Source organism: Eptesicus fuscus, chromosome 20, assembly GCF_027574615.1.
Source record: "Eptesicus fuscus isolate TK198812 chromosome 20, DD_ASM_mEF_20220401, whole genome shotgun sequence".
Lineage (NCBI taxonomy): Eukaryota > Metazoa > Chordata > Mammalia > Chiroptera > Vespertilionidae > Eptesicus > Eptesicus fuscus.
This window is the reverse complement of record NC_072492.1, coordinates 11,274,934-11,299,832: the sequence shown is the minus strand read 5'-3', so window position 1 is coordinate 11,299,832 and position 24,899 is coordinate 11,274,934. Positions and strand designations below refer to the sequence as shown.

Here is a 24,899-nt window from a genome sequence, read left to right as displayed (position 1 = left end):
TGGGGGGAAAGAGAAATTACAAATAAGTATCTTAATTCAGAATTCAGAGGTAGAATAGCCTCTATGTGAGCCATAGGGACCAATGCGGATCAAGCGTTTAAACAAGATGGTGGCTGCGACAGGACCGCTCTATCTTTCCGAATGAAACTCTATGGCAGAGCAGAGCCGGGCAGCTTAGAAGCTGAAGCCGAGATGGGTGATAACCCGACCACACTAGCGCTCTGGGAAGACTGAGGGCAAAGAGCTCCGCTGCGCATGTGTGTAACTGGGTCGCAGGCTGGGTGGGTGGGTGGGGGGCGGTCTTGAGACAAGGAGCCCACCCCACAGGGCAAGTTTTCTGAAACGTGTGAGTCGTTTAGGTCCAGTTAAAGCCGTGGTGGGGCGTTTCCTACAACGCATGCGTTCTAGACGAGACTAGCGATACGGTGGCGTGGTCTTTTCAACGTCCGGCGTGTAAACGACGTCTGAGGTGGAAGGGGTGGTCAAGAGTCCCAATACACATGCGCTTTGTGGTCGAGGCGTTTCCTTCAGAGGGTGCGGAGTCTAGGGCTCCTTATTGCGCAGGCGCAAGAACTGTCCGGTAGGGCTAGTGGTCTATCACGGGGAGGGAAGAGGAGGTTAAAGGGATTAAAAAACCGGGTGCGCCTGCGCGTTGCCTACTAGTGGGCTGAACTCAGTATTAGTGAGGGGCGGAGTCACGTATACACGTCATTGGATGGGTAGGTGGGAGGGAGGATGGAGCTTGGGGAGGATCTTTGCGCTTGCGCAGTGCGGGGGTGGAGGGCGGAGGAGCTAGATAGCACGCTTGCGCGGCTGTCACAGGGCTGCTTGGTTGGTCAGTGGGGAGTCGGCGCCTGCGTACTAAGACCCGTGTGCAGCAGCGGCGGCGGCGGCGGCGGCGGCGGCAGCGGGCTCAGAGGCAGCGGTTGGGCTCGCGGCGAGCGGACGGGGTCGAGTTATTGCGTTCGCGCGAGGTGAGAGTGGGCAGGGCGCGCGTGCGCGGAACCTTGACTTGGACCTGGGAGTAGAGATGGAACTGCGCGGGGGTCGGGGAGGGGGCAGAAAGGAGCGGCGGTGGCCGCCGCCGGGGTACGGTCGGCAAGCGGCGCGAGGTGCGGAAAGGCGCGGGTGCGTGCCCTGGTTAGCGCGTGCGGTGACGGTTGGGTCCTGCCGGGTGACGTTGGAGCGACGCAGGGCGGGGGACGGCGAGCCGCGAGGCCGCCACGCGGGAGAGGCCGCCAGGCGGTCACGCCGGGGCGAGGGCCGGGGGCCAGATCGGCCCGCCGGGACAAGGGTACCTGGGCGGTTGAGAACCCGGCGCCGCGCGGCCACGTGAGGTGGGGGAGGGGGCTATTCGGTGAGAGGGCATTTAGGGGGGGCTGGCGGCCAGCGGGGGGAGGGGAGGGCGGCGTGGCTCCGGACTGGCGCGGCCTTTGAGGAGGGGGCAGCTGCGGCACCGGAAGTGCCCCGTACGGAAGGCTGCCCTCGGGGTCAGAGGCCGCATGGCCGAACGTGGACTGGGTCCGCATGGCAGCGCGGGGACCCCTCCCCCCAAGTCCCGGCCACCGGAAGCCTCGGGCGGCCACATGGGCGGGAGTCGGCAGCCCTCAGCGCGGGGAAAGCAGGTCCTCGTGGGCGCCAAAGGGAGCCTGGAAATTTGAGGAGTGGGAGAAGCCGGAGGTCCGGATCGTGATCACTCGAGAGAGCCCACTGCGGGCATATGTTAGCGCTCCCCCACCTCATGGGCCCCTGGAGCTTTCCCCCCAAACCTCAGGTGAAGTGAGGGGGGCCAGCCAGGTGTAAGTGACACTGTTTCTTGCTAGGAAGTCAGAGAAATGGAGAAAACGAGGGCGATTGGACGGGAGCCCAACTCAGTGGTGCTGACAGCGCCTTAAAGTCCGGGGCACATGAGTTCCCCGCTGTTATAGGTGCTCAAAACCTTGTCACTGTCTTCCTCGATGTGTATGTTTTGGGAGTTCTGGTTTTAGAGTTTTAATTCTACTAACCTAGTATAAGCTATACTACTAATTACTACCAGTCTTTGCTTTCGTTTTATTGTCATTCACCACTCCCAACTCCCTCACTTTCTACGGACTTACAGGCCCCGTCTGAAAAGCCGACAGGACCGAAGCATCTTGGGAAAAGTGGGAGGGCCCTCGAGGAGACGCTGGGTTCCTGGGTTCCCTTTGGGAAACAAGATCGAGGTGTTTGGCAGGGGGATCAGTTAGAAAACAACTTTACTTTCTCCCCCTTGGCTGCATCTACAAATGCCTGTTGGAGAGGCGGGAATCCCCCAAAGAGCCCTTGTGGTTTCCTGTACCAATGACTAGCTTGTGTGTGGATAGGGTGGGGGGGGTGTAACAGAGACGGGTGGGGCCCTGTCCTCCGGTATCCACCCTCCCTTCTCCCCTCCACATTAGCCCCGCCCTTTGGCTGGCTCATAGCTGCTCACCTAATTATAGCCCTGGTTATGTGTGGGCTAAAGGGGTAGTTGGTTTCAGTGGCAAGTAACACCTGAGTCCTCCCCCTCCCCAGGGATTAGGTCTTTGCCCATCTCAGATTTGACATCCTAATGCCCCAAAACTTCTTTTCCCAAGTCCCCTTTAACTTTCATTTGGGGTGGGGATCCAGCTTATTCTCCCCAACATACACATGAGTTCTCAAGTATTTGTGATTCCAATCAGTATTTAATCTAGGAATTTTTATTTTAAGTGGGTAATGGAATAAACATCCTTGCTGACCCCAGTTTTTTTCTTGACTAGTTGGAATCGAAGCCTCTTAAAATGGCAGATGATTTGGACTTCGAGACAGGAGATGCAGGGGCCTCAGCCACCTTCCCAATGCAGTGCTCAGCATTACGTAAGAATGGCTTTGTGGTGCTCAAAGGACGGCCATGTAAGATTGTGGAGATGTCCACCTCCAAGACTGGCAAGCACGGCCATGCCAAGGTTAGAATTCCACCTCTTCACATCTTGCCTTCCCCACATTGCCCATGCGGCTCCTGGCAGCAAGCTATCAGCAGTCCTAGCCTTCTATTTAACTCTTTTCTTATTTTCCAATTCCTTGTGTTCAGCACTCAGCCCTGGATACTTCCTTTCTTTCGACACTTGCTACCAGCCTTGAGCCTCTTCCACCATCACCCTCTGGTAACTCCTCCCTATCTGTGTGAATCTGTAACTTTCTTGGTGGTCCTTTATGCTCTGGCTATTTAGCTGCTCCATCCTTATTCATGGCTTTCACTTTTTCTGTTCGTCTTTCTTTCCTTGAATCTTTATAGATGCTCTTTATTTCTATCACTTTGCCCAGGGTTTCTTCAATCCTAATGAAATACAGCCTTCCCTGAAGGAGGCCAGGATAGCTGCCCCCTCTCCTTAATAGAGCCTCCTTGCCTTTTGGGTCCTAACATTCTTGCCCAGTGCTTTCCTTGGCACTTCAGACTTTTATTTTTTACTCAAAAGTTCAACCCTGTCTTCTGTTGACTTGGCATAAATCCTGGGTTACCCCTTCATGTCCTAGATTCTTCTACTTCACGTTTTTCTTATTTCCTAATTGCTTCGTTCTTTCTGATTTCCCCCAAGTAATTTTTTTCAGCTCTCTTCCTTTCTCAGTCCTTCCTGTATTCTCAGCTCTTTCCCTTCTACCTTTCTTATTTTCCAAGTTTTTAGCTTTTTATTTACCAATGATTTGATAGCTCGAGATAACTGTCTACTCCAAAACTAGCCTACCTTTTCCCTTGTGCTGTGAACCAAGTCTCAGTGGTGGTCTTTTCCCCTCAGGTTCTTTTTAGAAGTATTAGTATTTCTTGAATTTATGGTTCATTACCAATTCCCCAAATCTTTGCCCAATCTAGTCTGACTTCCCTCACCAGCCAGGGACAACTTGAACTTTTATCTCCTCCATTCTGAAGTTTAGTTGGGTTTCTCTTTGATGTGATGCATACATACAGGTCCACCTGGTTGGTATTGACATCTTTACTGGGAAGAAATATGAAGATATCTGCCCGTCAACTCATAATATGGACGTCCCCAACATCAAAAGGAATGATTTCCAGGTATGTGGATGGTCTTGGTGTAGGGTTAGTCAGTTGGGGTGGGGGCGCAGATACTGATTGATCAGAAGAGCTTGTGCTGGGAGGAGAGGGTATTTGGTATGTCAGACCCTGTATCCTCAACCTTCAGCTTCCTTCCCTCTCTTTCCCCAGCTGATTGGCATCCAGGATGGGTATCTATCACTGCTCCAGGACAGTGGGGAGGTTCGAGAGGACCTTCGTCTGCCTGAGGGAGACCTTGGCAAGGAAATTGAGCAGAAGTACGACTGTGGAGAGGAGATCCTGGTATAGTGCCCCACCCACTTTCTTCTGTGCCCAGCTTTGCTCCTTGTGCTTGGTCCCTGAGCTCAGATTTCTGATTCTCCCTTTTGCTCCCCGAAGATTACAGTGCTGTCTGCCATGACGGAGGAGGCAGCTGTTGCAATCAAGGCCATGGCAAAATAACTGGCTCCCAGGTGAGTGTGACGAACTCCCATCTAGCCCCCTTCACATACTTTGTGGATGCTTTAGTCTTAATTGTTCTAGGCTTTCTGGCCCCTAACCCTTCTTCCTGTTGAAGGTATTATCTTGTCTTACCTGGTTTCTCTTTTGTACCCAGGGTGGCGGTGGTGGCGCAGTGATCCTCGAGCCTGCAGAGGCCCCCTCCCCCAGCCTGGCTCAGCTCTGGCCCCGGCCCTTGGCTGGACTCCTACACAATTTATTTGATGTTTTATTTTGGTTTCCTCCACCCCCTCAATCTGTTGGGGAGCCCCTGCCCTTCACCCTGTTCCCTTGGCCAGGAGTGAGTGAGCCATGGCCTTGGTGAAGCTGCCTTCCTCTTCTCCCCTCACACTACAGCCCTTGTGGGGGAGATGGGGTGGGTGCTGCTTGTGGTTTAGGTTTTTTTTTTTTTTTTTTTTTTTTTAAATTCTGGAATCAGCCGTGGATTCTGGCAAATGGTCCGTGTGCCCTCCCCCCCACTCATCCCTGGTCTGGTCCCTGTTCCTCTAGCCCTTTAACCCAAGCACCACCCCCACAGACTGGGGACCAGCTCCTTCCCCATGCCTATGTCTCTCCCCAAATCCCTTTAGCAGGAGAGGGAAGAGGAGGAGAGGAAAGGGGACCTGCCCCCTCCTCAGGCATCTGGGAGGGCCCTGTCCCCATGGGCTTCACCCTTTCCTGTGGGCTCTCACCCTGACACATTTGTTAAAATCAAACCTGAATAAAACTACAAGTTTAATATGAAGCCCCAACTTGGCTACTCTGAATAAATGGGTACTTGCTGACTAAAAGGGAAACGGAACCAAAAATAGATTATAGATTAGACTGTGTCAATGAATTCATTACAATCAACCCAGTGTCCCCAGTCTGGGAACACTAATTTGCCATGACCTGTTACCTATCCCCCACCCTCTAAGCAGCCCTGGCCTAGCCCAGGTGGGAGTGAACACAAACAGTAGTAGCCAGGGGCGATGGCAGATCGATTTTATTGGCCTAGGACATAGCAGGGACCCTCACCCAAGGTGGGGGGTGGGGTGAGGTTGAAGATGAAATTTGATGGTCACTTGTGATAGAATCTTGGGTTCTGGCTGTGCTGGAGGAAAGGGAGCCGGGGGCCAGGTTGGCTAGTAGCAGCAAAGCTGGACTGGTGGTGGTAATGAAAGGTGGGTTTGTCAGTGTGCATGTTCTCCCTTCTGCTCCATACCCATATAACCACCCCCAAAAAAGAAGGGAAAACTATAGGTGTGGGCCTGTCCTACCCAATCCTGTTTTCCATGTACTATAGAAATTGTGTCAGGTGTGTTATCCTTACCTTCCCTGCTGGTTGCATCTGCACAGGGAGCTGGGGGGAGGCGAGGAGTCCAGGGGCTGGATGCAGAGCTTGGGGGTGCATGGGACGCAGGGAGGACTGCAGAGAACAGAGTCAGAACCTGAGGCAGCCTGGGGTTCCCCATAGCAAAAGCCCTTCCCCTGATCTCCCAAGCTCCACACTCACTGAGTCAGAGAAGCCAGTTTGCTGGTTAGCATGCTCCATTTGCTTTTGTAGGGACAGGGCACCACCAGGCTGGAGGAACCCTAGGTGGGGAAGAAGGGTGTGTGAAGTGAGTAGAGAACAGGAAAGGGAGAACTTGAGGGACCAGGGCCCCTGAACAGGGTGTTATCACCTGTCTGGGTGGGCTGGAAGTGGCTGTGCACAGCATAGGGCTGTGGCTGTGGCTGAGACAAGTACTGCACTGCAGGAAAGGCTGAAGGTGCTGAAAAAGGAGGCACAGCCATTAGAACCTCCCTTTAGTCTGTTCACAACTCTACCCTCTGAGCCTGAGGAAAGCGCCCCCTCCCCTCTTTTCCCACCACTTACCTCTGAGCTGCTGACTAGGGCTATAGGCTGGTTGAGCGGGTCCATAGTGAGGTGGGGGCTGAGCAGTCCCATAGGCACCACCTGGGCTGCCTTGGAATTGCCCATGCTCTGGGGTCCCTGTGAAAGCTGCTGAGCCCACATAATGCCGGGTCTGAGAAGGATGAGAACTCACTGTAAACTTGAAAGCAGAATCTCAAGTGACTTGTGTATGCTCCCATTTTTCTCTGTACATTAAGTGTCACACTCATTGCTTGAATAGTGGTTTAGTAAGGTGGGTGGAAGTAGGGGAAACACCCCATTTTACTTCTCTTACTGTAAGCACTTGGGGTCCGAACATCTGTTTGGCTCTGTCAGCTGCCATGAGGGTGCCTGGGCGATTGTGTCCTCCAGGGCTCCCTAGAGACGGAGAGGGGCTTCATGATGCTGAAGTGGCAGTCTGCAAGACCCAGGGGGGCCCATCTGACAAGTGGTTTCTCTAATCCTCACCCTGCATGCTGAGGAGATGAGTTCCCGTGTGAACAGTCAGGCTCTGTGGGTATGCAGCTGATGTCAGAGTGGTTAAGTCACTAGAGTGAAAGGAAGGCAGGTCAAACATCAAGGACAAGTGGCCCCTCTTGCCACACACACCATCTTTTGTTACCTGGCTCCATCTATACGTTTTGCCCCAATTTTAATTTTAGCTCTCCAATCCCACCTCTGCTCCTTTCGCCTCCGTTTTTCTTCCTCATGTAAAACTTTCTTGAGCTGCAGGAAAAGCTGGTGCTTCTCCTCCTGAAGGGCCGAAAGCTTCTCTTGCAGCTTCAGGATCTGGAAAAGGAGGGAAGGGAAAGATGAAGGTTAGGAGAGCCAAGGGGAGAAAGCGCTGGGAAAGATCAAGGGACAACACATACCTGTTCTTTGGTTTCCTCTAACGACATTCTCTCTTCCATCTCCTTTTTCTTTCGTCTCTCCTGCTCTTCCTTCATCTTCTGTTCCATCATCTTGTCTACTTCTTCTTCCTCTGGAGTAAGGGTCAAACGGGAAAAGTGGCAGAATGGTTACAGTAATTAGAATGTTAGAGACTGAAGACCAGCAAAAATGGTTATCCCAGTGCTCTCCATCACTGCAAGGGGACGGAGAGGTAAGGTTCATTAGGTGCTCTCCAAGGTCCTTCCCAGCTGAGGAATTCTGGAGTTCAGACCTGGCGATTTAAACTCCCACCACGATGAGGCCGTTCCATCCCTCTACTAGCTTCTGCCGCCGCTGCATTGATCTGCCCGTGGGTGGGGGTCTGGAACAGCGGTGTCCACATGGGTGTGTGCCCTCCCGCCTTGGCCCCAGCTCACCCTGCCGCTTGCGCTCCCGCTCCATCATGATGTGCCGGTGCAACGCCCTGGCCATGGCGTTGGAAAGCTTGGGGCGCTCCAGGAGCGCAGGCATGGTGCTGCCGGGGGCGCACGGGCCGTGGGCGCCCGGCTCTGTCGCTGACTGCCAGACCTCGGACTGGGCCTGTGGGCAGGCGAGCGCTCAGGGACAATCGCGCTCGCTCGGCCGAGACAGAAGGCCGCCCGCCGCCCCGGTCACGTGTCCGGGACCCGCCGCCGCCGCCCGACCGCGGGGCCGCCCACCGCTGCTCCAGCGCGCACGCGCGCGTAGGGGTCTCTAGCCTCGGGGCTCCAGCCTCCGGCCCCACCAGCCCCGGCCCCAGCCCCTCCCTACCCTCTTTCTCCAAGCTTTCTCCGCTCCCACCTGCGCGCCTTGGCCAAACGTCACATCCGGTAATTGGGCTTAATCCTTCCGGGTTCAGCATCCAGGGACTTTAAGGGTTGGGCGGAAGGGAAAGGCGGAAGTGCCGAGGACGGGTGCCTGTGGCGTCCAAGCCTCTCCACTGAGCCCGCCCCACGCCGACCAGCCCCGAACTCCCATTCTGGCGGCGCGCCAGCCGCCCGAGCCAGCTCTGGTCCCGCGGTTGGGCACCTGACTGGGCGGGCCAGGAACGCCCTTAGGAAGTGCAAGAGAGGCGACGCAGGTGCTCAGAGACGGTGTTTATTGGCTCCTTCGAAATCAGGGTCATGACAACTGTACAGAGGACCCAACCCCTCCACTGCGCCCGCCCTTCCCCTTTCCTGCCTGGTGGCCACAGGAAAAAGCAGCTTCATGTGGGGCACAGGGAGACTCCTCTGGGATTCACAGTAACCAGGAACAAAAACGGAAATAAATTAAGTGATACAGGGGAGGGAGTCAGAGGGAGTCGTGTTCCCCAAATCAGTGCATGAAGAGGGGTTGCCCAGGGCCTGGAGCTGGGTTCCCCACAAGCTCCTCCACTTCAGAGTGTTCTGAGGCCCTGGACATGGAGATGTCCTCCACTTCCCACCTAAATTTGAGACTGCCTACATGCTCCTGTGCATCTGCCAGAATGAGCACCATGCATGCTGTGGGTCACTGGAATGAGGTGGAGGCAGTCGTCACTCCGAGTCCACGGGCCCAAGGCCCAACTGTGCTTGTAGTAGTGAGGTCTCCTCCCTCATTCCACCCGTACCAGCAGGGCATAGAGGAGTGTGGCCCCCTTCTCCTTGGTTACCCACTCAAGTTCGGCTGGGCTGAAGTGAGGGTCAGGAGGTTCTCTGAGGATAGCGGAAGGAGGGCCGGGGGTGTAGGAGCCAGGGCGCACACACACCTGGAATGCCACCTGGGCCTGGTGTGTCCGCTGGAATTTGGGGTCCCGAAATCTGTCAGGCAAAAAGCAGATATAGGGTGGTGAGGCCTCTGGCCACAGTCACCTCTCCTAACTGCAACTACAGGGGCCTTGCTAGTCCTAGGAATCACTTCTACTTTACAGGGACCTGGCTCCAGCTGTTCTCTCTACTCTAAATGGCCTTGTTCCCAATGCCTGCTCAGCTAACTCCCTCACCTCTTCTCCAGCCTTAATGATATCTACCCTGACTACCCTTTTTAATACGCCTGCTCCAACTACACTTTTTTAAAAATATGTTTTTATTTATTTCAGAGAGAGAAAGGGAGAGAAACATCAATGATGAAAATCACTGATTGGCTGCCTTCTGCATGCCCCCTACTGGGGATCCAACTCACAACCCAGGCATATGTCCTGACCAGGATTGAATATGTCGTGACTTCCTTGTTCATAGGTCAATGCTCAACCACTGAGCCACACTGAGAAAGGGCTGGGTGGAGACTGAGGAACTAGCAAAACAAGGTGGGAAAGGAGAGAGCAAATCATGGAGACCCAAGTGGCCCTGGGGCCATCTCTTGTGTACTTACTGCACTTTGGATGCCAGGGTCTCAGCCCCAGCATATTGGAGGGAGGGAGAAAGCAGCACTGGAGGGGGCTGCTCCTCCCGAGGAGGTGCACAGTTCTCACCCGGCTCCTCAAACCCTCCCCTGGGCTCTCCCTTCAGGGGCCGGCAGCTCAGGATGGAGGCAGTACCTGTGAGGAGAACTGGGTCAGAGTAGCCCACAGGCTTCAGCCCACAGGCCCAGCCTGCTCTGATTCTGTCAGAGCTACAGTACCTGCTCCCAACTCCCCTCGGTCCAGCACCCTCCGGATGGCTGCCACATTGCTGCCGTGATATGCCATGTGCCACTTCTTGGTTAGTGTCCCAGCCTCCAGGTGAGGATTCACTCTAGGAAGTGGGCAGATAGGGCAGATGTGACAAAGGTTACTGGCTCCCCAAGGTCATCCCCTAGACATGCAGTTCTGTCACTTCCATGCACCCTCTTGGGACCTTCCTTTTTCAAGGGGGCAAAGAATAGTAAGAGGCATACATGACCCATATGTACCTGAGGTTGAACCTGCACCAGCCAAAGGGCAGGGCGTATTCCCGGGGAGGTTCCCCACGGCGCCTATGGGCTTCGTCCCCGCGCATCTTCCGGCAAGACTCACAGTAGCACAGGCTACGCTTTGGTTGAGGCATGAAATAATCCTCTGCGGGAGAGTAAGTGGCAGACTTGGTGCTATGGCTCCTGTTCTGGGTCTCAACTACACGGCCTCCTTCTGACTGGTCTCTAGGGCTCTCAGCATGGCCCTGCGCTGGTCCAGGGAATGAGGCAGATTCTAGGGGACTGGGGACTCACCAGGAAGCAGCAGCAGTTCTTGGAATCGGGAACAAAGGGCATGGTACTCGCAGCTCTTGAGAGGGCTGGCAGCAGACGGTGGACCCCAGCATACACTCTCCTTGATCCCTGAGGGAGTGAATGTGGCACAGGTCACGGGAGATGGGCTAGAGATGTACGGGGTGGGGTAGTGTCCTGGTCCCTTTGGGCTGGCTTACCATCCACCATGTCAGCTTTCTCCATGTCCCCTTGGGTTCCAGCACTCTTCAAACTGGCAGCTCCTGGTTCTGGGCTCACAATTGTCACCTGCAGCACAGAGGGGTGGTCAGCCAGTGTCCCCAGCCTCCAGAGCCTCCTGATCTCTTCCCTGAACTTCCCCTTTACTTGGACAGTCGTCTCCAGGCATTCCCTCCTCCCTGCCTCCATTGCCACTCACCTGCTCACACTGCCCATAGAGGTCCACGAGCGCATGGCAGGGCTGGGGGACATCTGGCACAGCCACCCCCTGGTCCATCCCATTGACATGGAGATGCAGTCCCCCAGAGCTGTCGAGCCGCAGTCCCAGGATGGTGCCTTCAGGACACGTGTCCAGATTTGGCCCAAACTTCTCACAGATCTGGGAGGGAGAGATCTACTGTCTTCCCAGAGAGCAGACTCCCACCAGCAGCAGCCACCCCCACCCTCCACTCTGCTTCAGGTCGCCAGTCCCCGGGCCTTGCCTCCACACTTGCCCACTGTCTGGGTTCTACCCCCTGCTTCAATGACCTAGACGCCACCTCCCCTTCCCCCCACTGCAACATTCTCAATGTTACCAGCAGAGGAGGCCGCAAGCCCGAGTCTGTCCAGATAATGATACTCGCGCCCTTGTGTGAGTCCACTCACTACAGCGCCCCCCCTTCATATCTGTGACCCTACCTCCAAGCTCAGGGCCCCTTTCCCTCTTTTTGGCCAGCTCCTCCCTACTCAGAGACCTGGCCTCTCACTCCTCCCTGCTCCCTACCCACCTTGAGGCCATTGTGGAAGACCCCATGGCCCCGCAACAGCCAGGCTGCCCGTTTAAGGGCACAGGCAGAAGCAGGGAAGTTGAGCCTCTCCGGTGGGCAGGTGATGACTCCCAGGACTAGGGAAGATGTCCACTGGCGGTTCAGGAAGTCTATCCGCACCTGGGAGAGAAGGCAACTATTCCCCAGTCCTGACCTTCTGGGAAAGAGGCCCCGCCCCCCAGCACAGCCCTGCTTCTCACACCAGCCAGAGCGAAGATGACATCTCCCAGAGTGTGGCCTGGGATGCTGCCCCTTCTAACATGTGGAGGGACTAGAAACTGCAAATTCAGTTATTTCCTCTTCTCTTTCAGCCTTGCTCTTGCTGTGGACTCTGTAAGGATTCTTGTCCCTAGAGGCTCCCTTCCCCTGGCTAACAGTGACATCTTTCAGTTTGCAACAAAAGGGCCCCCCTGGAAAGCCCTCCCTGCTCCCATACACAGGATCCGGCATCTTCCCTGGAATACCCCAGCTCCTCTCTACTGCTTCCCTCACTAGGTACCAGGTGGGCACTGACCTGCAACTCCCACCACAGAAAGGTCATTCAAGGGACATGCCTTTCATTGTCCTCAATCTGGAAAGGGCTTGCTCCAGGGAGGTTGGCCCTGGGTCACCCTGAGCAAGAGTTGCTGGGGACAAGAAGGGGACAGACAAGGAAGGCCCACCTGGACCAGCAGCTGGGGCACCAGGGGCTGACTGATGACAACGATGCCCTGGTTGTAGCTGGCCACCCGGGTAGCTGTACGGTTCCCATTGGACAGGAGGATATTCTTCCCATGGTTCTCCAGGAATTCAAGGGCTGTAGGCATAATGGCCACTTGATCCTCGCCCTGGTGTGGAGGAGAGACCGAGCTGCTAGGGTTGCCAAGGTGAGGCCCGAGCCCCCACTAGAGTTCAGAGTTGTGCGCATAAGCTTCTATCCATCCTGGACAGGCCTGGAGAACCCAAAAGTAACCTGGTGGCCAGTGGCCCACCAACCGCTCATCCATGTGCCCAAGGGCCCTGCTGCAGCCTCTTACTCCCAGGCCGTGCTCCTCGTCCTCCTCGTCTTCATCGCCCTCACTTCCAGTGTCCGAGCTGGGGGAAGGAGGCTGGGTGCCTTCGGGCTCCTCCAGCCTTGTGGAGCTGACAATAGACACACTCCGCACTGGCCCGTATAGATCCAGCACAGCCCACACGTTCTGGAGGCACACAGACCAGGAAGTTGGAGAGGAGCGGACGACCTCAACCCACTCCCAGAATTCAAGGCAAGTCATGGGTCTACCTTGGCAATGCCAGTGGCTGCAGGCCCCATGTCCTCTCCATCCACCAGGATGTGCATCGAGTCATCTGCCCCCCGGCGAATGCCCACACGGCTCCCCACCTAGGACCAAGGTGAGATAAGGACAGATGCTCAGCCCACCTCTCCCTGCCATCCCAACTCCCAACCCCACCCTTTCCCCCAGATCCAGCTGCTTCACCCCCAGCCTTTCTAGGTTCCGGCCATAGTTCATCCTCTGGAGCAGCCCGTCACGCCTCACTTCACAGCTGGACACCATCCAGGTGGTCTTTGTCCGGAGCTCTGGCAGCGAGGGAGGCACCCCAGGGCCACCACCTGCCCCAGGCCCCATCTCCCCTGGTGCCAGTGTTGTTAGCCCTATCCGGAGGGAGCCCGCCCACTTCTCATCCAGCTCTTCCACTTTCACCTGTGTGAGAAAACAGGAGCTTGCAACTAGATGGGGGCAGGGGAGGGGGCAGGTAGGAAGCAGTCTGGTCCTGTTGTGAAGGGACTGGAAGCCCCCTTTGTCCTATCTCCACAGCCCACCTCAAAGACTTCCTCAGTCTTGAGCTCCTTGGTGCTAAAGACAAGGCCATGAGCATAGCCAGCTGCCCGCACCGCCCTTGTGCCATCTTCCTCCAGAGTGACATTCTTGCCGCAAATACTGTGGAATCGGTGAGCCACGCCTGCCACTGCGGAAAGATGGTGCCAAAGAACAGAGAAGAATTGGGGCAGCCAGCTTCAGTTAGCACACAGAGCAAAGCTTTCAGGTGAAACAGGAAGTTGACATAAAGGTCCCATCTGACATCACCCCTTTACCTGTGACACCTCTTTTCACCACATTTAGACTCATCCCCAAACCTGGTAGACCCAGCTTATGATGTCCTAGCCCCCAGGTGGTAAGGAAGCATCCAGGCCCTGTGTACCAGGCATAACCCTGTCCTCTTCCCGGCTGCTTTCCACCATGGGTTGTTCCCTCCCCTTTGCCTGTAGCTGCTGCAGCCAGCCTGTCTTTGAACAGCTTCCCTGACCCAGAAGCTGTATCTCTCAGGCCCACAGCAGGCAAGCAGAGCCCACCCTCCCTCCCTGTTGGCTGAACCTGGGGAGAGCAGGGGGAATGACTTCTCAGTAGCGGTGTTGCTGGTTGCCAGGCTGTTGTCCATGGGGCCGGTAGCATTGGTGATGGACACTTGGACACACTGGCCATAGAGATCCACTACCGCATACACCTCTGGGTAGGAAAGGAGGAGTCAGAACCTTGACACCTTCCCGGCCAGGCTGAGGGTGGCAGGTCGAAAGCCACAGAGCAGTCACCTTTACCCGGAGGCAAGCCTGAGCAGGCAGCGCCTTGGTCCTGGCCGTTGATGAAGTAGTGCAGATCGCCCTTGGAAGTTCGCATCATGCCGATGCGTGCACCTGTGCCCAGCGCATCGAGGTCGCACCCGTAGTTGTTGCGCATTGTGTTACCATCTTGCATGATAGCTGTGCCACTGGAGGGATGGCAAAGGGGGAGTTCAGCCTCCCAGCTTCCTCTCCACACAGGTCCCTGCCCAGTCTCTGCCTGTCCGATCTTCCAGTGCCTTGGATTAGCATCTCAGTCTGGGGTCTGAGACCCAATCCTGTCTCCTACATCCCTGGGAGCTCTCATGAAAAAGTAATAAATACCCTATGAGCGAGGAGGGCTGAGCCGTGTGGAAGGAGGGGGGTGGGTTCCCAGAATTAAAGAGAAGAGGTAGCCAGATTCCCTAGTCCAGTGGTCGGCAAACTCATTAGTCAACAGAGCCAAATATCAACAGTACAACGATCGAAATTTCTTTTGAGAGCCAAATTTTTTAAACTTAAACTTCTTCTAACGCCACTTCTTCAAAACAGACTCGCCCAGGCCGTGGTATTTTGTGGAAGAGCCACACTCAAGGGGCCAAAGAGCCGCATGTGGCTCGCGAGCCGCAGTTTGCCGACCACGGCCCTAGTCTATCACAGAAGCAGGCCTGAAACCCTGCTTCCCTTGTCCCAGCCAGCTCCACCCAGACCCACCCAGCTGGTCCCAAAGCAAGCAGCCCAACCTCAGCATCCAAGTGTCGTAGTCAATGTCTGTCATAGTGTTGGGGAATTCAAGGTCCTCTGGCCGAATAGCAGTCACTCCTGTGAGGAGGCAGGGGTAGGTCAGAGCCAAGCCCCCAGGCATTGGCAGGCAGCACCTCCCCCAACAGGCATACACACACACACACACACACACACACACACACACACACAGAGCTGCCCCTCACCAGCCTCTATGGAGCCTGACCAGCGGTCCACCATCTTCTGAATGACAATTTCAAACAGCTCTCCATCCCGCAGGGCCCTGCCCGGGAGAGTGGCGATCAGACAGGCCCTATTGGGTTGCTCAAGCTGGGCAGTAGGAAAGTGGGGGCAGCCCAGTCCAGACACTGACCGGTTGGAGATAACAATGGCATCGTTGAACTCGCTGCGACAGTTGTGACGGAGCGCAGTGCGGCCCCCATTCGTGATGACTGCGTTACTGCCATGCAGCTGGTGGAAGCGGAGGTCGGAGCCCCCCGCCCCCGATGATGGGGAGCTTGGAGACACCTGGTTGTTCCCCTCAGGGAGTGGCTCAGGGACTGGGGTCACCTCTGCAAGAGGGGACATCACCCATTAGGCATACAGTTGTCTCTGAGGCCTCCTGAGGCCACCCCACCATCCTGCCCCTGCCCAGCCCGGCCCTCACCCACGTCGTCCACAATGGTGGCCTGGGCAGCCTGGCCGTAGAGATCCACAACAGCATAGACACCCGGGGGCACATTCCAGGCAGCAGGGCCCTGAGTCATCCCATTGACAAAGAAGTGGAGAGTCCCGTCCTCCCTACGAACCACGCCCACCGTGTCCCCTGCCTTGGAAGAAGGGGGGCTGGAGTGAGGAGTCAGGCAGAGTCCCTGCCTGGGCTGGTCCTGCAGCAGCCCCCCCCGGCCTACTCCCCACTGCTGAGACCTGCCAGCACATCCACTCTCCCACCTTGAGGCGGTCCAGGTTGTGCCCATATTCATCCAAGATGGTTGTCCCATTGTGCATCACCCCATTCCCAGTCATCATCCAGGTCCCTAGGGGGTCGAGGAGCGGCAGAGGACATGAGGGAGAAGCCAGGACTCCTCCCCTCTACAGAGCAGTCCCCACGTCATTCCCGAAGCCTTTAGCCCAGCCTGCCTTTTCTCTGAGTCGCTTTTCCCCAGAGAAAGACAAGAAAACTGCTGTTCTCACGCCAGCCACAGCCCTGTCCGGGGGCACTCCTCAGCCACTGACTCAGCCGTCACAAGTGTGACAAGTGCAAAAGGGGCTGGAGAGCACGCGCCAGGGCTGTGAGGACAGCTTCCTCCCTAGGACCCTCTTCTGGCCCTGCCCCTCTCAGGAGCTCACCAGAACGCAAGTTGGTCATGGTGGAGGGCAATTGGAGGTAGGCAGGGTTGTGGGTGGTGACACCAATCTCAATGGAGCCAGCCCATTTGTCCACCATCTTGTCGATGCGCACCTGGAATACCTCTCCGTCCCGCAGGGCTCTGCTGCTCAGCACCACGCCGTGATTGAAGTCATCGGTGGCACTGAGGGCACAGCAAGTGGGGACTCAGACCCCCAACACAAACTCTGAACATGCCACATCTTTTTAGCCCAAGTCAACCAGATAAACATCACACTCAGAAGGCTCCCCCGTTCTGTCCAGGACACCCCAGACCAGACTCCTTGTACCTCCCACTTCCCCACCCCTTCCCCCAATTCCATTAGAGCCCTTTCTGCAGGCTTCTCCCCACCCCTTGGGCCATACTGGGGCCTCAGAGCAGTGCGTCCCTCGTGGGTGATGGCTGCCTTCTGCCCACAGTTGGGGTGGAAGAGCAGGCGCTCCGGTTCTGCCTGGGCAGCGGGAGCAGCACGGCGGAGAGCACCCTCAGGGGACAGCGCCCGCAGGATGGCATTGTTCCTGCGCAGACGGTCACTGTGGTTGTTATTGTGCACGATGGTCACCTTCACTGCCATCCCATACAAGTCTACCACACCATACACCACTGGGGGTGTCAATGGGGTAGCCACGCCTGTGGGGGTGGGAGGCACAGGAATGGAGGCGGGTAAGGAGAGAAGAGTCAAATATAGAGGCGGAGTATCAAGAGGCAGGAGGATGAGGTACAGACCACCCCACCGGAAGCCCCGGCCCGCCAGCCCTGACTTCCCCTTACCTTGATCAATGCCGTTAATGAAGAAGTGGAGGGCAGAGTTGGACTTCCTTGTGAGACCAATGTGGTCGCCCTCCTATTCAAAACAAAAAAGAACAGTCTGGAGTTCATCCACAATCAGGCTCCAGACAGTTGGAACCATGAGAACGGAGCAGCCCTCGAGCCTTCCCACCACCCACATCACAGGGGAACAGCTCCAAAAGTCCTCCTGAGCCTCAGACCGCCCTGAAAGCTTCGTGCAAGTCATCCAGTACTGCAGTAAGTCACCTTACAACCATGAACTTGCTTAGCCCTCACAACGATCTGTAAAACACCACTAACAGGCTCATTTTAGACATCTGCAGAAAAGAAAAAACTACCAAAGAGGGGAAGCTTCTTGCCTCAGGTCACTCTCACACATGGCCAACCAGCAAGAGGACCTGAACCCACCCGACGTAAAAACTGAGTGCCTACCTGCGGGCAACCCTGCCTTCTTAGACAGAGCCTTTCGGCAAAAGAGAAAGGCCGTGCTCTAGACCGCGGTGGCCAGGCAGGGACGCAGCCGGGCTGGCCCCCTCACCTGCAGCTCATCCAGACTGAATTCACAGTACTCCCGGCGGGTGCCCTTGCCGTTGGTCAGAATCCCACAGCCGCTCATCATAATGGTGCCTAGGGGAAAGCACACACCCTGGTTAGGGGACGAGCTGCCTTCACCTCAGGTGCCCCAGGCCCCAGCCCCCACCCTGCCCGTGGCTGGTACCTGACTGCAGATTGGTCATGGTGGCTGGGTATTCCAAATTGTTGGGGTTGTGGGTGGTGACACCAATCTCGATGGAGCCTGACCACTTATCTACGAGCTTGTCGATGCGGATCTTGGGTGGAATAGGAGAAGGGAGAGGTGGGCATGTAAATGTAGAGAATGGACTCCCAGCCCCTGGTCCTTCCCCAGTCCCCCCCCTTCCAGTAGCTAGGATCCCCGTCTTTAGCTCCCAGAGGGTGAGGTGCCAGCCAGACCCCAGGCTCTTGCACACCTCAAACATCTCATTGTCCCGGAGCGGGCGGTTGGTCATGACAACCCCATTGTTGAATTCATCCAAGGGCCGGCGCCGCTCAGCCGTCTTATTATTGTTGCTGAGTTTGATGAGAGTCCCACACTTCTCATGAAAGAGCAGGGCGTCGTTGGACGTGAGGATGGGGGAGGTGGCAGCACAGCTAGACCCTAGTCCTTCCCCTGCTGGCGGGGAGCTCAGGTTCACATTTAGGAGCCCCCCATTATAGGCGGACAGGATGGCATTGCTCACCACCTCAGACAGCTCCATACTGGCAAAGTCTACAGCAGCAGGACGAAAGAAAAGCTGACATGAGGCCCTACGCCCTCAGGTCCGCAGTCCTCTCCTTGCCCCTCTCCTGAGGTCCCTCCCTCGTCCACCTCATTTCCCGCTCCCCTTCCCGGGCCTCCCAGGAGCCCTCACCATTATGCGACTCAAGGCTGTTAGGAAACGTCTCCGGCCGGGCCTGCGCTGGGGACACCATGAAGGCTGGGAACCAGGCAGGATGGGAGGGGAATAAGGGTTCAGCCCCTGCTGCAGAACCCACAGCCAGGAGACCCCTCCTCTAGCCCCTGCTCTCCCCTTCAGCAGACTCAGGGGTCCGGGTGGCCCTGCCCACACCCAGCCGCGCTTGTCGCTCTGTTTCCCTTCAGCCATCCCCTGGGCCCCACCCCTCCACCACGGCCCTAGCTGTGTTCTCACCTTCATCCCTAGACGTCCCCTGTTCAGCCAAGGCAGAATCTTCAGGGGGAGCGGAGGGCTCGAGGGGAGGCGTGGGGATGGGAGTAGGGGAGCTGAAGCCTGGCTCAGGGGGTAGCACAGTGACTTGGGTGCACTTGCCATAAAGGTCCACAACGGCCCAGACGCGAGCAGGCAGGCCTGTGGCGGCCACACCACAATCCCGCCCGTTCACCCAGAGCCGCAGCTCCCCAGCAACTGTGCGCTCCACGCCCACACGGTCCCCTTCGCCAAGCTGGTCCAGGTCCTGACCATACTCCTCCAGCACAGAACGTCCATCCCTCAGCACCGAGCAGCCCGACACTACCCACGAACCCCCCTTCAGCCCTGTGGCGCTGCTTGGGAAGTCCAGCACACTGGGGTCCAGTGCCGTCACCCCAATCTCAATGGAGCCACTCCAGGAGTTGACCTGTGATAGGGGTGGTGGACAGAGGCTCAGGATGGGCCGCCAATGGGCCTCCCACCACTAGGAAACCACAACTCACAGGCCACTGTGTCCTCCTCTCCCCACCGCGCAGACAGCTTAACTGGCTTTTCTCTCTTGAGACACTAACCCAGAGCTGCAGCCCCACAAGTGACTTTCTGACTCTGTCCCAGGGAGGTTTGGTCCTCTGCTCTGTACTCTGCTCAGTGTCTGCATCAGTCCTTTCCCCATCATGCTGGCTAATTTCCTGGCTCCAGCTCCCTGCCTCCTCTAACTTCATTGGACTCTGTGGCTCCTCAACCACCCAAATTCACAGCTAGCTCTCCATGTCCATATTCCATGCTCTTGTATATCATTCTCTTCCCTTCTCTTCCTAGGCCCAATTCTCTCCTAGGCTCTGGCTCCACTCAGATTCACTCTCTGCCCAAAGTCAGTCTTTGTGCACCTGGCCTCTTCCCTAAATCACACACACCTCCCACTCCGAGTAGCTCTCCTTACCCATCTTCCCCAACCAACCCTGAGTTTGTCCTTCAATGGTCTGCTCTTTCTCGGTTATCTCTCTTCCCTGCCCATCACATCTCTGACATCTCTCCATCCTCCATCTCCCAGACATTGTCCGGGCTGGCTCCCTACTCGTTCTAGCGGGCGAGGGCCCGTGTCCCTTCCCTGCTCCTGGGTCTTGAGGAAATTCAAGCTCTCCTGGTCTCCTTCAGGCTGAATGCTTCGGTTTCATGCTCCCTCCCTGCACGTCACCTGGCGTCTGAGTCTGTCGGTTCCCCCTCGGTACCCAAGGATGTGGTTCCACTGGCTGACCTACCCGTCTCCCTCTGGTCCCCTCCCACCATCCTCCACATCTTGGTTTTGCGGCCCCAGCTCCGCACCTTGCGGTCGATGCGGACGGTGAAGACGCGTCCATCGCGCAAAGGTTCCCGGCTCAACACCAGCCCGTGGTTAAACTCCTGGCCCGGCTGCTGCCGCCGCGCTGTACGCCCACAGGCCGACAGGCTGACCAGGCGCCCCGTGCGCGGGTGCAGCTCCCCGCCGCTGCCCAAACCCGCGCCAGACCCCGGTCCTGGGCCGCTCCCGCCGGGGCCTCCACCCCCACCAGGCCCCGGCCCGGGGCCTCCCCCAGACCCCCCACTCCCACCCGACCCCGCCGCCATCGCCGCTGACGCCGGGGCCGCACGACAGCCGCGTTTGGCGGCACCGTAGCAACGGCGGTGCACAAACACCCTGAAGGAATGGGACCCGGGGCTGGGGCCAGATATGCTTTACGGCACTGCCGGGCACTGAAGCATCCCGGGCTAAGGGCTAAGGAATTAACGGCTACCCGGTGGGAACAGAAGGACGACGGGGTCGGAGGCTTGCTTTACGGCACGACGAGGTGATGGAGTGGCTCCGAGAGCGGGGAAGACTTGGGCTGGGAGTTTTTACGACAGTGAAAGAAACGACGGCCGCAGCCATCTTTACGACGGAAGGGGGGTGCCGGCGCCTGAAACACTTTCAGCTTTGCGACAGCGGCACCGACAGCCCCGCCCTCGTCGAGGCAGGCCACGCCTTGAAGTCGTCGCTTTACGGCAAGAGGAGGCGGTGTCTTCCTTCCAGCTACAAGCTTCGAAGCTGTGTGAACGGGAACCGGGAACCGGCAGCTTCATACATGGAAACCTCTGCCCTCCACACCGCTGAGACCGGATATGTCTTGCGACAGGATCGCAATCCCTCCACTTTCCACTTTATAACACACCTCTCGTGAGAGGCAAAGCGGCCGACTTTTGGGGGGAAAAGGGCTTGCGGATGTTTCCAGTCAAGCCCACCTTGAACTCCAATTCATTCATACTTAGGTTTTAAAGCTACGAATAAAAACCCCGGCGGACAATTTCAAGCAACGGCGCTGACGGTCCCAAAAGATTGCCCCAGAGCTATTAACAAGCCCCCAGCCCAGCTCCGACGCTCGCGCTAAGGTTGGATGACTGTGAGGTCACAAGGCTTCTCGGCCCCCGGAGAAAAACCGGAACAAATCCCAGAGACAAAGATCTTTGAAGGAGGGGCCACGGGGGGCTCTCGGCCCGAGGTCCCTATATAGTCTCGATTCCGCCCACCGCGACTCCAAGGAGCAGAGGGGGCGGGGCCCGGTCCTGGCTCCCGAGGCGCCGGCCGGACGCGGCGGGGCGGGGGCGGGGCTATGTGGGGCAGGGAGGCGGGGCGGGGTAGCTGAGCGTGGCCCCCTGGTGGGGCAATGGAGAAGCAGGAGTCTGCGGGGGCTGCTGGCAGCCTCACCCAGGAATCCCATGGAGGGGCAACCAGGGAGGTGCCAGGAGGCATCACAGGGATCGAGGCAGGCTCCGGGCTGCCCTCCGGAGTAGTCGTGTCCCAAGGTTCTCGCCGCTCCGGAATAGGAATTAGAAGCCCGGATTCCTGCCGTCACTCCCGAGTGGTAGCGGTTCATGGTCCCAGGCCCAGCCAGCATCCTGGGGAGGTTGTGGGCCACAGTCTTGCGTCTGGCACATACCCTGGCGGATTTAATCCCCCCATTCCTGGAACCTGTGCATCCGGGACGTCTGACTTTGGGTCCAAGGGGTCTGGGATGCACAACTCGGGATGCAGTCCGCGTTCCGGTTCAACTTCTTTGCACCCCCACAAACTCTATGAGGATCGGCCCCATAGCATCCTAAAAAACAGCAATCCCACCTTGACACAGAAATCCCCCAGTGCGGAAAAGTAAGGATCCCAGCTTATTTGGCAGGCAGCACGGAGCAAGGAGGGAGGGTTATGGACACCGGAGGGGGCGGAGCCAGGAGGGAAGGGGAGGAGTCCTGAGAACTAGATGTGAGGGCAATTGAGTGGGAAATGGGAGGTTCCAAGTCTTTGGGAGAGCAGCAGGTACTCGAGCTACATACACAGTAGGTGATTATCATTAGGCGTGATCCTCGTCCCTAGCCTCCTACTTCTCTGGAACGGCAAGCGGGTAGAAGTTTTTGAATGACTGAAAGAATCAGGGAGGATTGTGAGGAGGAGGTCACTAGAAGGTTTCCTACCCCTTTTTTGTGTCCTTCCCCGACTGCAGGAAAAAGGCTCAACACTGGGATGAAATGAATATCATGACCACTTACCACCCTGCTGACAAGGACTACGGATTTATGACGGTGGATGAGCCCAGCACCCCCTTCCACAGGTGCGCTTTCAGCCTAATCCTTCAGCCCAGGCGCTCACCTAGTCAGCGGAGGGGAGGGGCGGCGAAGGCAGAGAGGCCTCAGGGAGGGGATGCTACCTGATACCCTCCTCTCCGCACTGCTTCCTCCCTCTGCAGGCTGCCACCGCAGGACAGTGACGAGCCCCCCCTCACAGTGACTCCTGAGGCCCTCACAGAAAGGTGAGAGCCCTGCCGGAGATCAGTAGGGATGCGCGTCTTCCTCCTTCCACTCCTGAACTCTGGGATCTGAGCCAGTTCTGCTTTTTGGTCCCCTCAATGGGAGGTACTACACCTCTCATCCAGCCAAGGCGAAGGTGGGGAGTCAACCAGCTGCCCCCATGGTCTTTTCACTTCAGTGCTCCCAGCTAGATTCCCTCCCCTGCAGGTTGGCAGCAATGGACAATTTCTCCCCCAAGGTCCTTCAGCAGCACCCTGATAACAGAAGCTCAGGGTCTTCCGACAACTTTTCCAAAACATGTGAGATGAGGGGTGGGGACTGCATGGAAAGGGGAGGTGGAGTGAACCATGGCAGGAAAGCTGAGTTCTTAAACTGGCCCACAGACTCCAGTGGTTTTGAGAAGCACCGCAAGGCACACTACAATGAAGGAAAGTTCCTCAACACTCAGAAAAGCCAGCCCTTGGGTAATAACAAGAACAGCAATGGAGGTAGTGAAAGTTTGGGCAGTGGCGGTCGAGGTGTGACGCTGGGCCCAGAGTCCAGGCCTGTGGAGGGAGGCCAGGCAAGAGGACTGGCCAGAGGAGCCAAAGATGAGACTGGCCTGGTGACCAGGAACCACATCCGAGAAACTCAGGGTTAGTAGCTATGGTGGGCCCCTGGGACTCAAGGGAATTGTAGTCCAGAGCCTTCTTCCTCGGTGTGCATGATTGGCCAAGGGCCCTGCTGCCTGAGGGGGAGGTAATGCTGGGAGGTGACCCCAGGAGAGACAGAGGGGCAGCTAGAGTAAGTTTCCCACCAGGAAAGTCTGGCTGATGAGGATGAACAGAACACCCCAGAGACCTGTGGGGGATGGAGGGGTCACTAAAGGTTTTCTAGAAGAGAAGGAGGTATGGAGGTGAGATGAGAACCTGGGACTTGAGCTTCTCCCCTCTGGCGGTGGGAGGGTCACAGTGGACACCTAGGGGCCTGGACACCCTAGATGGCCATAAGACTCAGATGAATTTGGGTGACTCCTCAGATTCCTCTACCTTCAGAAATCAGTCCCCAGCTTCGGCCATCATCACGTCGGACAAGGAGGCTGATCTGCAACGGAAGGAGTATTATAGCAAAGGGAGATACCTGAGGTGCTGTCCTCACCCGGAGCTTGAGGAGGACACGGAAGATGAGCAGCAGGACAGTGACAGTGGGTCCGGGTCACCTGGGGGCGGGAGGACTGAGAGCTAACAGACTGATGGGTGCCCCAACCCTGGTCGGGGATGCTTCCAGGTTCTACAAGCTTGAGCTGGACAGGTGAGAATTCCACAGGAACTGAGGTCCGTTCGCTGGACCACAGAGGAAGCCCCCTTCGGGACCACAGGCCATCGAGAACTCCCTGACAGTGACAGGGACACCATGACAGCCTGGTGAGGGCACCATGCCACCGGGCCTGGCTCTTGGCAAGCTCCCATCCCCCCAACCCCCACTCCCTTTAGGCCAGTAGATCTGCAACAGGTGCTAAGGCCCTAACCATCCTAGTGTGCACGGCTTACATTGTCCAGAGAGGAGCCCGGGAAGACCATACGTGGTTGGGACCCCCTCCAGCTTGACACCATCTGCTGGTTCCAAGCCTCCTCCCAACTTCTCTCTGCCACCTACCCCACTCCTGGTACTTCCCTGTTTTCCAAAGAAGTGGGTCCCAAGCAGTGTCTGGCTACTGTCAGTGTCTGGCATCTAAGGGGGCTGAACTGCCCAAGCCTACAAAGCTCAGAGAGGAAAACCAGAAGCAACCCAAACTCCTCAAACCAAAAGGAGTGCAGATATGAGCCTGGGCAGGGGCAAGTGGCTGCATGCACTGGCCAGGGAGGGAGAGGGGCTAAGGGTAGGTTCTAGGGAGTTTAAGGGGTCACACATGAGCCAGATCTCATGCCTGCTGTAAGAAAACCACTCACCCAACCCCTCCTCTCTCCAGATGAATCCCTTCGGCTTTGATGGACTCAGGACGGGGAAGCCACACAACAGAAAATGTAGCCAGCTGGAGATGGGGAGGGGGCCAGCCTTCCCCTGCCCTCACCACCCTAGGGGTGGAAAATAAAGAGAAGAAGAGCAGTCTGGGTGCTGTGAATTGGGGGCCCAGGCGGACCTGCTCAGTCACTGAAGAGAGGAGAGGAGGGAGGGAGAGTCACACACAGGAAACCCCATGAGCAGCCAGAGCAGAGAAGAAAGCTCGGAGTAGTGTGGGGGACTGGGGTCCAGAGGTCTTTGGAGTCTGAGAAGGCCCAGCTGCAGCAGGATGACAGTGATTGGTGTGATTCAGTCAACATAAACTCACTAGTATCATCTTTAATTCTTACAACAACCTTGGAGGCAGGTGTTGCCATCCCCATCTTCCAGGTGAGGAAACTGAGGAATCA

General features: G+C 56.9%; 4 protein-coding genes across 10 annotated transcripts; 2 read left to right on the top strand and 2 right to left on the bottom strand.

Moving 5' to 3' along the window:
• The first annotated feature begins 827 nt into the window (after nucleotides 1-827).
• Nucleotides 828-5,273, top strand: EIF5A (eukaryotic translation initiation factor 5A). 3 transcript variants are annotated; one of them, XM_008153538.3, is made up of 6 exons: nucleotides 828-974; nucleotides 2,763-2,948; nucleotides 3,947-4,051; nucleotides 4,202-4,333; nucleotides 4,430-4,503; nucleotides 4,647-5,273. In XM_008153538.3, the coding sequence occupies exons 2-5, from the start codon at nucleotides 2,784-2,786 to the stop codon at nucleotides 4,490-4,492; spliced, it is 465 nt and encodes a 154-aa protein (XP_008151760.1). In that variant the 5' UTR covers nucleotides 828-974; nucleotides 2,763-2,783; the 3' UTR covers nucleotides 4,493-4,503; nucleotides 4,647-5,273. The 3 variants fall into 3 exon arrangements, with proteins under 3 accessions (XP_008151760.1, XP_008151761.1, XP_054565148.1); XM_008153539.3 differs by lacking the exon at nucleotides 828-974 and adding an exon at nucleotides 1,234-1,337; XM_054709173.1 differs by lacking the exon at nucleotides 828-974 and adding an exon at nucleotides 1,234-1,357.
• Nucleotides 5,274-5,498: 225 nt separating this feature from the next.
• Nucleotides 5,499-8,174, bottom strand: GPS2 (G protein pathway suppressor 2). 2 transcript variants are annotated; one of them, XM_054709172.1, is made up of 11 exons: nucleotides 8,115-8,174; nucleotides 7,712-7,874; nucleotides 7,277-7,386; nucleotides 7,081-7,193; nucleotides 6,873-6,952; nucleotides 6,700-6,782; nucleotides 6,387-6,537; nucleotides 6,193-6,282; nucleotides 6,024-6,103; nucleotides 5,841-5,936; nucleotides 5,499-5,672 (listed from the first exon to the last, which is right to left on the bottom strand). In XM_054709172.1, the coding sequence occupies exons 2-11, from the start codon at nucleotides 7,803-7,805 to the stop codon at nucleotides 5,589-5,591; spliced, it is 981 nt and encodes a 326-aa protein (XP_054565147.1). In that variant the 5' UTR covers nucleotides 7,806-7,874; nucleotides 8,115-8,174; the 3' UTR covers nucleotides 5,499-5,588. The 2 variants fall into 2 exon arrangements, with proteins under 2 accessions (XP_054565147.1, XP_008151764.1); XM_008153542.3 differs by having other exon boundaries at nucleotides 8,085-8,166.
• A 278-nt stretch (nucleotides 8,175-8,452) lies between these two features.
• NEURL4 (neuralized E3 ubiquitin protein ligase 4) lies at nucleotides 8,453-20,304 on the bottom strand. 3 transcript variants are annotated; one of them, XM_008153536.3, is made up of 29 exons: nucleotides 20,023-20,304; nucleotides 18,682-19,126; nucleotides 18,403-18,468; nucleotides 17,962-18,260; nucleotides 17,691-17,802; nucleotides 17,511-17,599; nucleotides 16,955-17,027; nucleotides 16,549-16,813; nucleotides 16,146-16,327; nucleotides 15,747-15,832; nucleotides 15,463-15,625; nucleotides 15,169-15,367; nucleotides 15,002-15,078; nucleotides 14,798-14,876; nucleotides 14,049-14,224; nucleotides 13,834-13,965; nucleotides 13,281-13,426; nucleotides 12,937-13,161; nucleotides 12,741-12,839; nucleotides 12,496-12,657; nucleotides 12,142-12,306; nucleotides 11,441-11,599; nucleotides 10,873-11,052; nucleotides 10,655-10,742; nucleotides 10,458-10,565; nucleotides 10,164-10,308; nucleotides 9,894-10,006; nucleotides 9,645-9,810; nucleotides 8,453-9,094 (listed from the first exon to the last, which is right to left on the bottom strand). In XM_008153536.3, the coding sequence occupies exons 1-29, from the start codon at nucleotides 20,302-20,304 to the stop codon at nucleotides 8,890-8,892; spliced, it is 4,686 nt and encodes a 1,561-aa protein (XP_008151758.2). In that variant the 3' UTR covers nucleotides 8,453-8,889. The 3 variants fall into 3 exon arrangements, with proteins under 3 accessions (XP_008151758.2, XP_008151759.2, XP_027984198.2); XM_008153537.2 differs by having other exon boundaries at nucleotides 14,055-14,224; XM_028128397.2 differs by lacking the exon at nucleotides 18,403-18,468 and having other exon boundaries at nucleotides 14,055-14,224.
• A 689-nt stretch (nucleotides 20,305-20,993) lies between these two features.
• LOC114227072 (protein phosphatase inhibitor 2-like) lies at nucleotides 20,994-24,595 on the top strand. 2 transcript variants are annotated; one of them, XM_028128408.2, is made up of 8 exons: nucleotides 20,994-21,102; nucleotides 22,206-22,313; nucleotides 22,449-22,511; nucleotides 22,717-22,808; nucleotides 22,893-23,144; nucleotides 23,528-23,692; nucleotides 23,776-23,912; nucleotides 24,458-24,595. In XM_028128408.2, exons 2-7 carry the CDS (start codon nucleotides 22,231-22,233, stop codon nucleotides 23,883-23,885), a joined length of 765 nt encoding a protein of 254 aa, XP_027984209.2. In that variant the 5' UTR covers nucleotides 20,994-21,102; nucleotides 22,206-22,230; the 3' UTR covers nucleotides 23,886-23,912; nucleotides 24,458-24,595. The 2 variants fall into 2 exon arrangements, with proteins under 2 accessions (XP_027984209.2, XP_027984204.2); XM_028128403.2 differs by lacking the exon at nucleotides 20,994-21,102 and adding an exon at nucleotides 21,359-21,859.
• Nucleotides 24,596-24,899: the final 304 nt, after the last annotated feature.

What these genes read in the sequence shown, in the direction of transcription:
- NEURL4 (XM_008153536.3), bottom strand. Translation starts at nt 20,304, where the DNA reads ATGGCGGCGGGGTCGGGTGGGAGTGGGGGGTCTGGGGGAGGCCCCGGG. An exon ending in CCGTCCGCATCGACCGCAAG is followed by an intron (nt 19,127 to 20,022) that starts GTGCGGAGCTGG and finishes CCCCTATCACAG; the next exon opens with GTCAACTCCTGGAGTGGCTC. An exon ending in ATTCCCCCTGCTCTCCCCAG is followed by an intron (nt 13,427 to 13,833) that starts GTTCAGCCAACA and finishes ATCTTTCCGCAG; the next exon opens with TGGCAGGCGTGGCTCACCGA.
- EIF5A (XM_008153538.3), top strand. Translation starts at nt 2,784, where the DNA reads ATGGCAGATGATTTGGACTTCGAGACAGGAGATGCAGGGGCCTCAGCC. An exon ending in GCAAGCACGGCCATGCCAAG is followed by an intron (nt 2,949 to 3,946) that starts GTTAGAATTCCA and finishes GCATACATACAG; the next exon opens with GTCCACCTGGTTGGTATTGA. An exon ending in ACTGTGGAGAGGAGATCCTG is followed by an intron (nt 4,334 to 4,429) that starts GTATAGTGCCCC and finishes TGCTCCCCGAAG; the next exon opens with ATTACAGTGCTGTCTGCCAT.
- GPS2 (XM_054709172.1), bottom strand. Translation starts at nt 7,805, where the DNA reads ATGCCTGCGCTCCTGGAGCGCCCCAAGCTTTCCAACGCCATGGCCAGG. An exon ending in TCATCTCCTCAGCATGCAGG is followed by an intron (nt 6,783 to 6,872) that starts GTGAGGATTAGA and finishes CTCCGTCTCTAG; the next exon opens with GGAGCCCTGGAGGACACAAT. An exon ending in CTTCCAGCCCACCCAGACAG is followed by an intron (nt 6,104 to 6,192) that starts GTGATAACACCC and finishes TTCCCCACCTAG; the next exon opens with GGTTCCTCCAGCCTGGTGGT.
- LOC114227072 (XM_028128403.2), top strand. Translation starts at nt 21,378, where the DNA reads ATGGAGAAGCAGGAGTCTGCGGGGGCTGCTGGCAGCCTCACCCAGGAA. An exon ending in AAATCCCCCAGTGCGGAAAA is followed by an intron (nt 21,860 to 22,205) that starts GTAAGGATCCCA and finishes CCCCGACTGCAG; the next exon opens with GAAAAAGGCTCAACACTGGG. An exon ending in TGAGCAGCAGGACAGTGACA is followed by an intron (nt 23,693 to 23,775) that starts GTGGGTCCGGGT and finishes GGATGCTTCCAG; the next exon opens with GTTCTACAAGCTTGAGCTGG.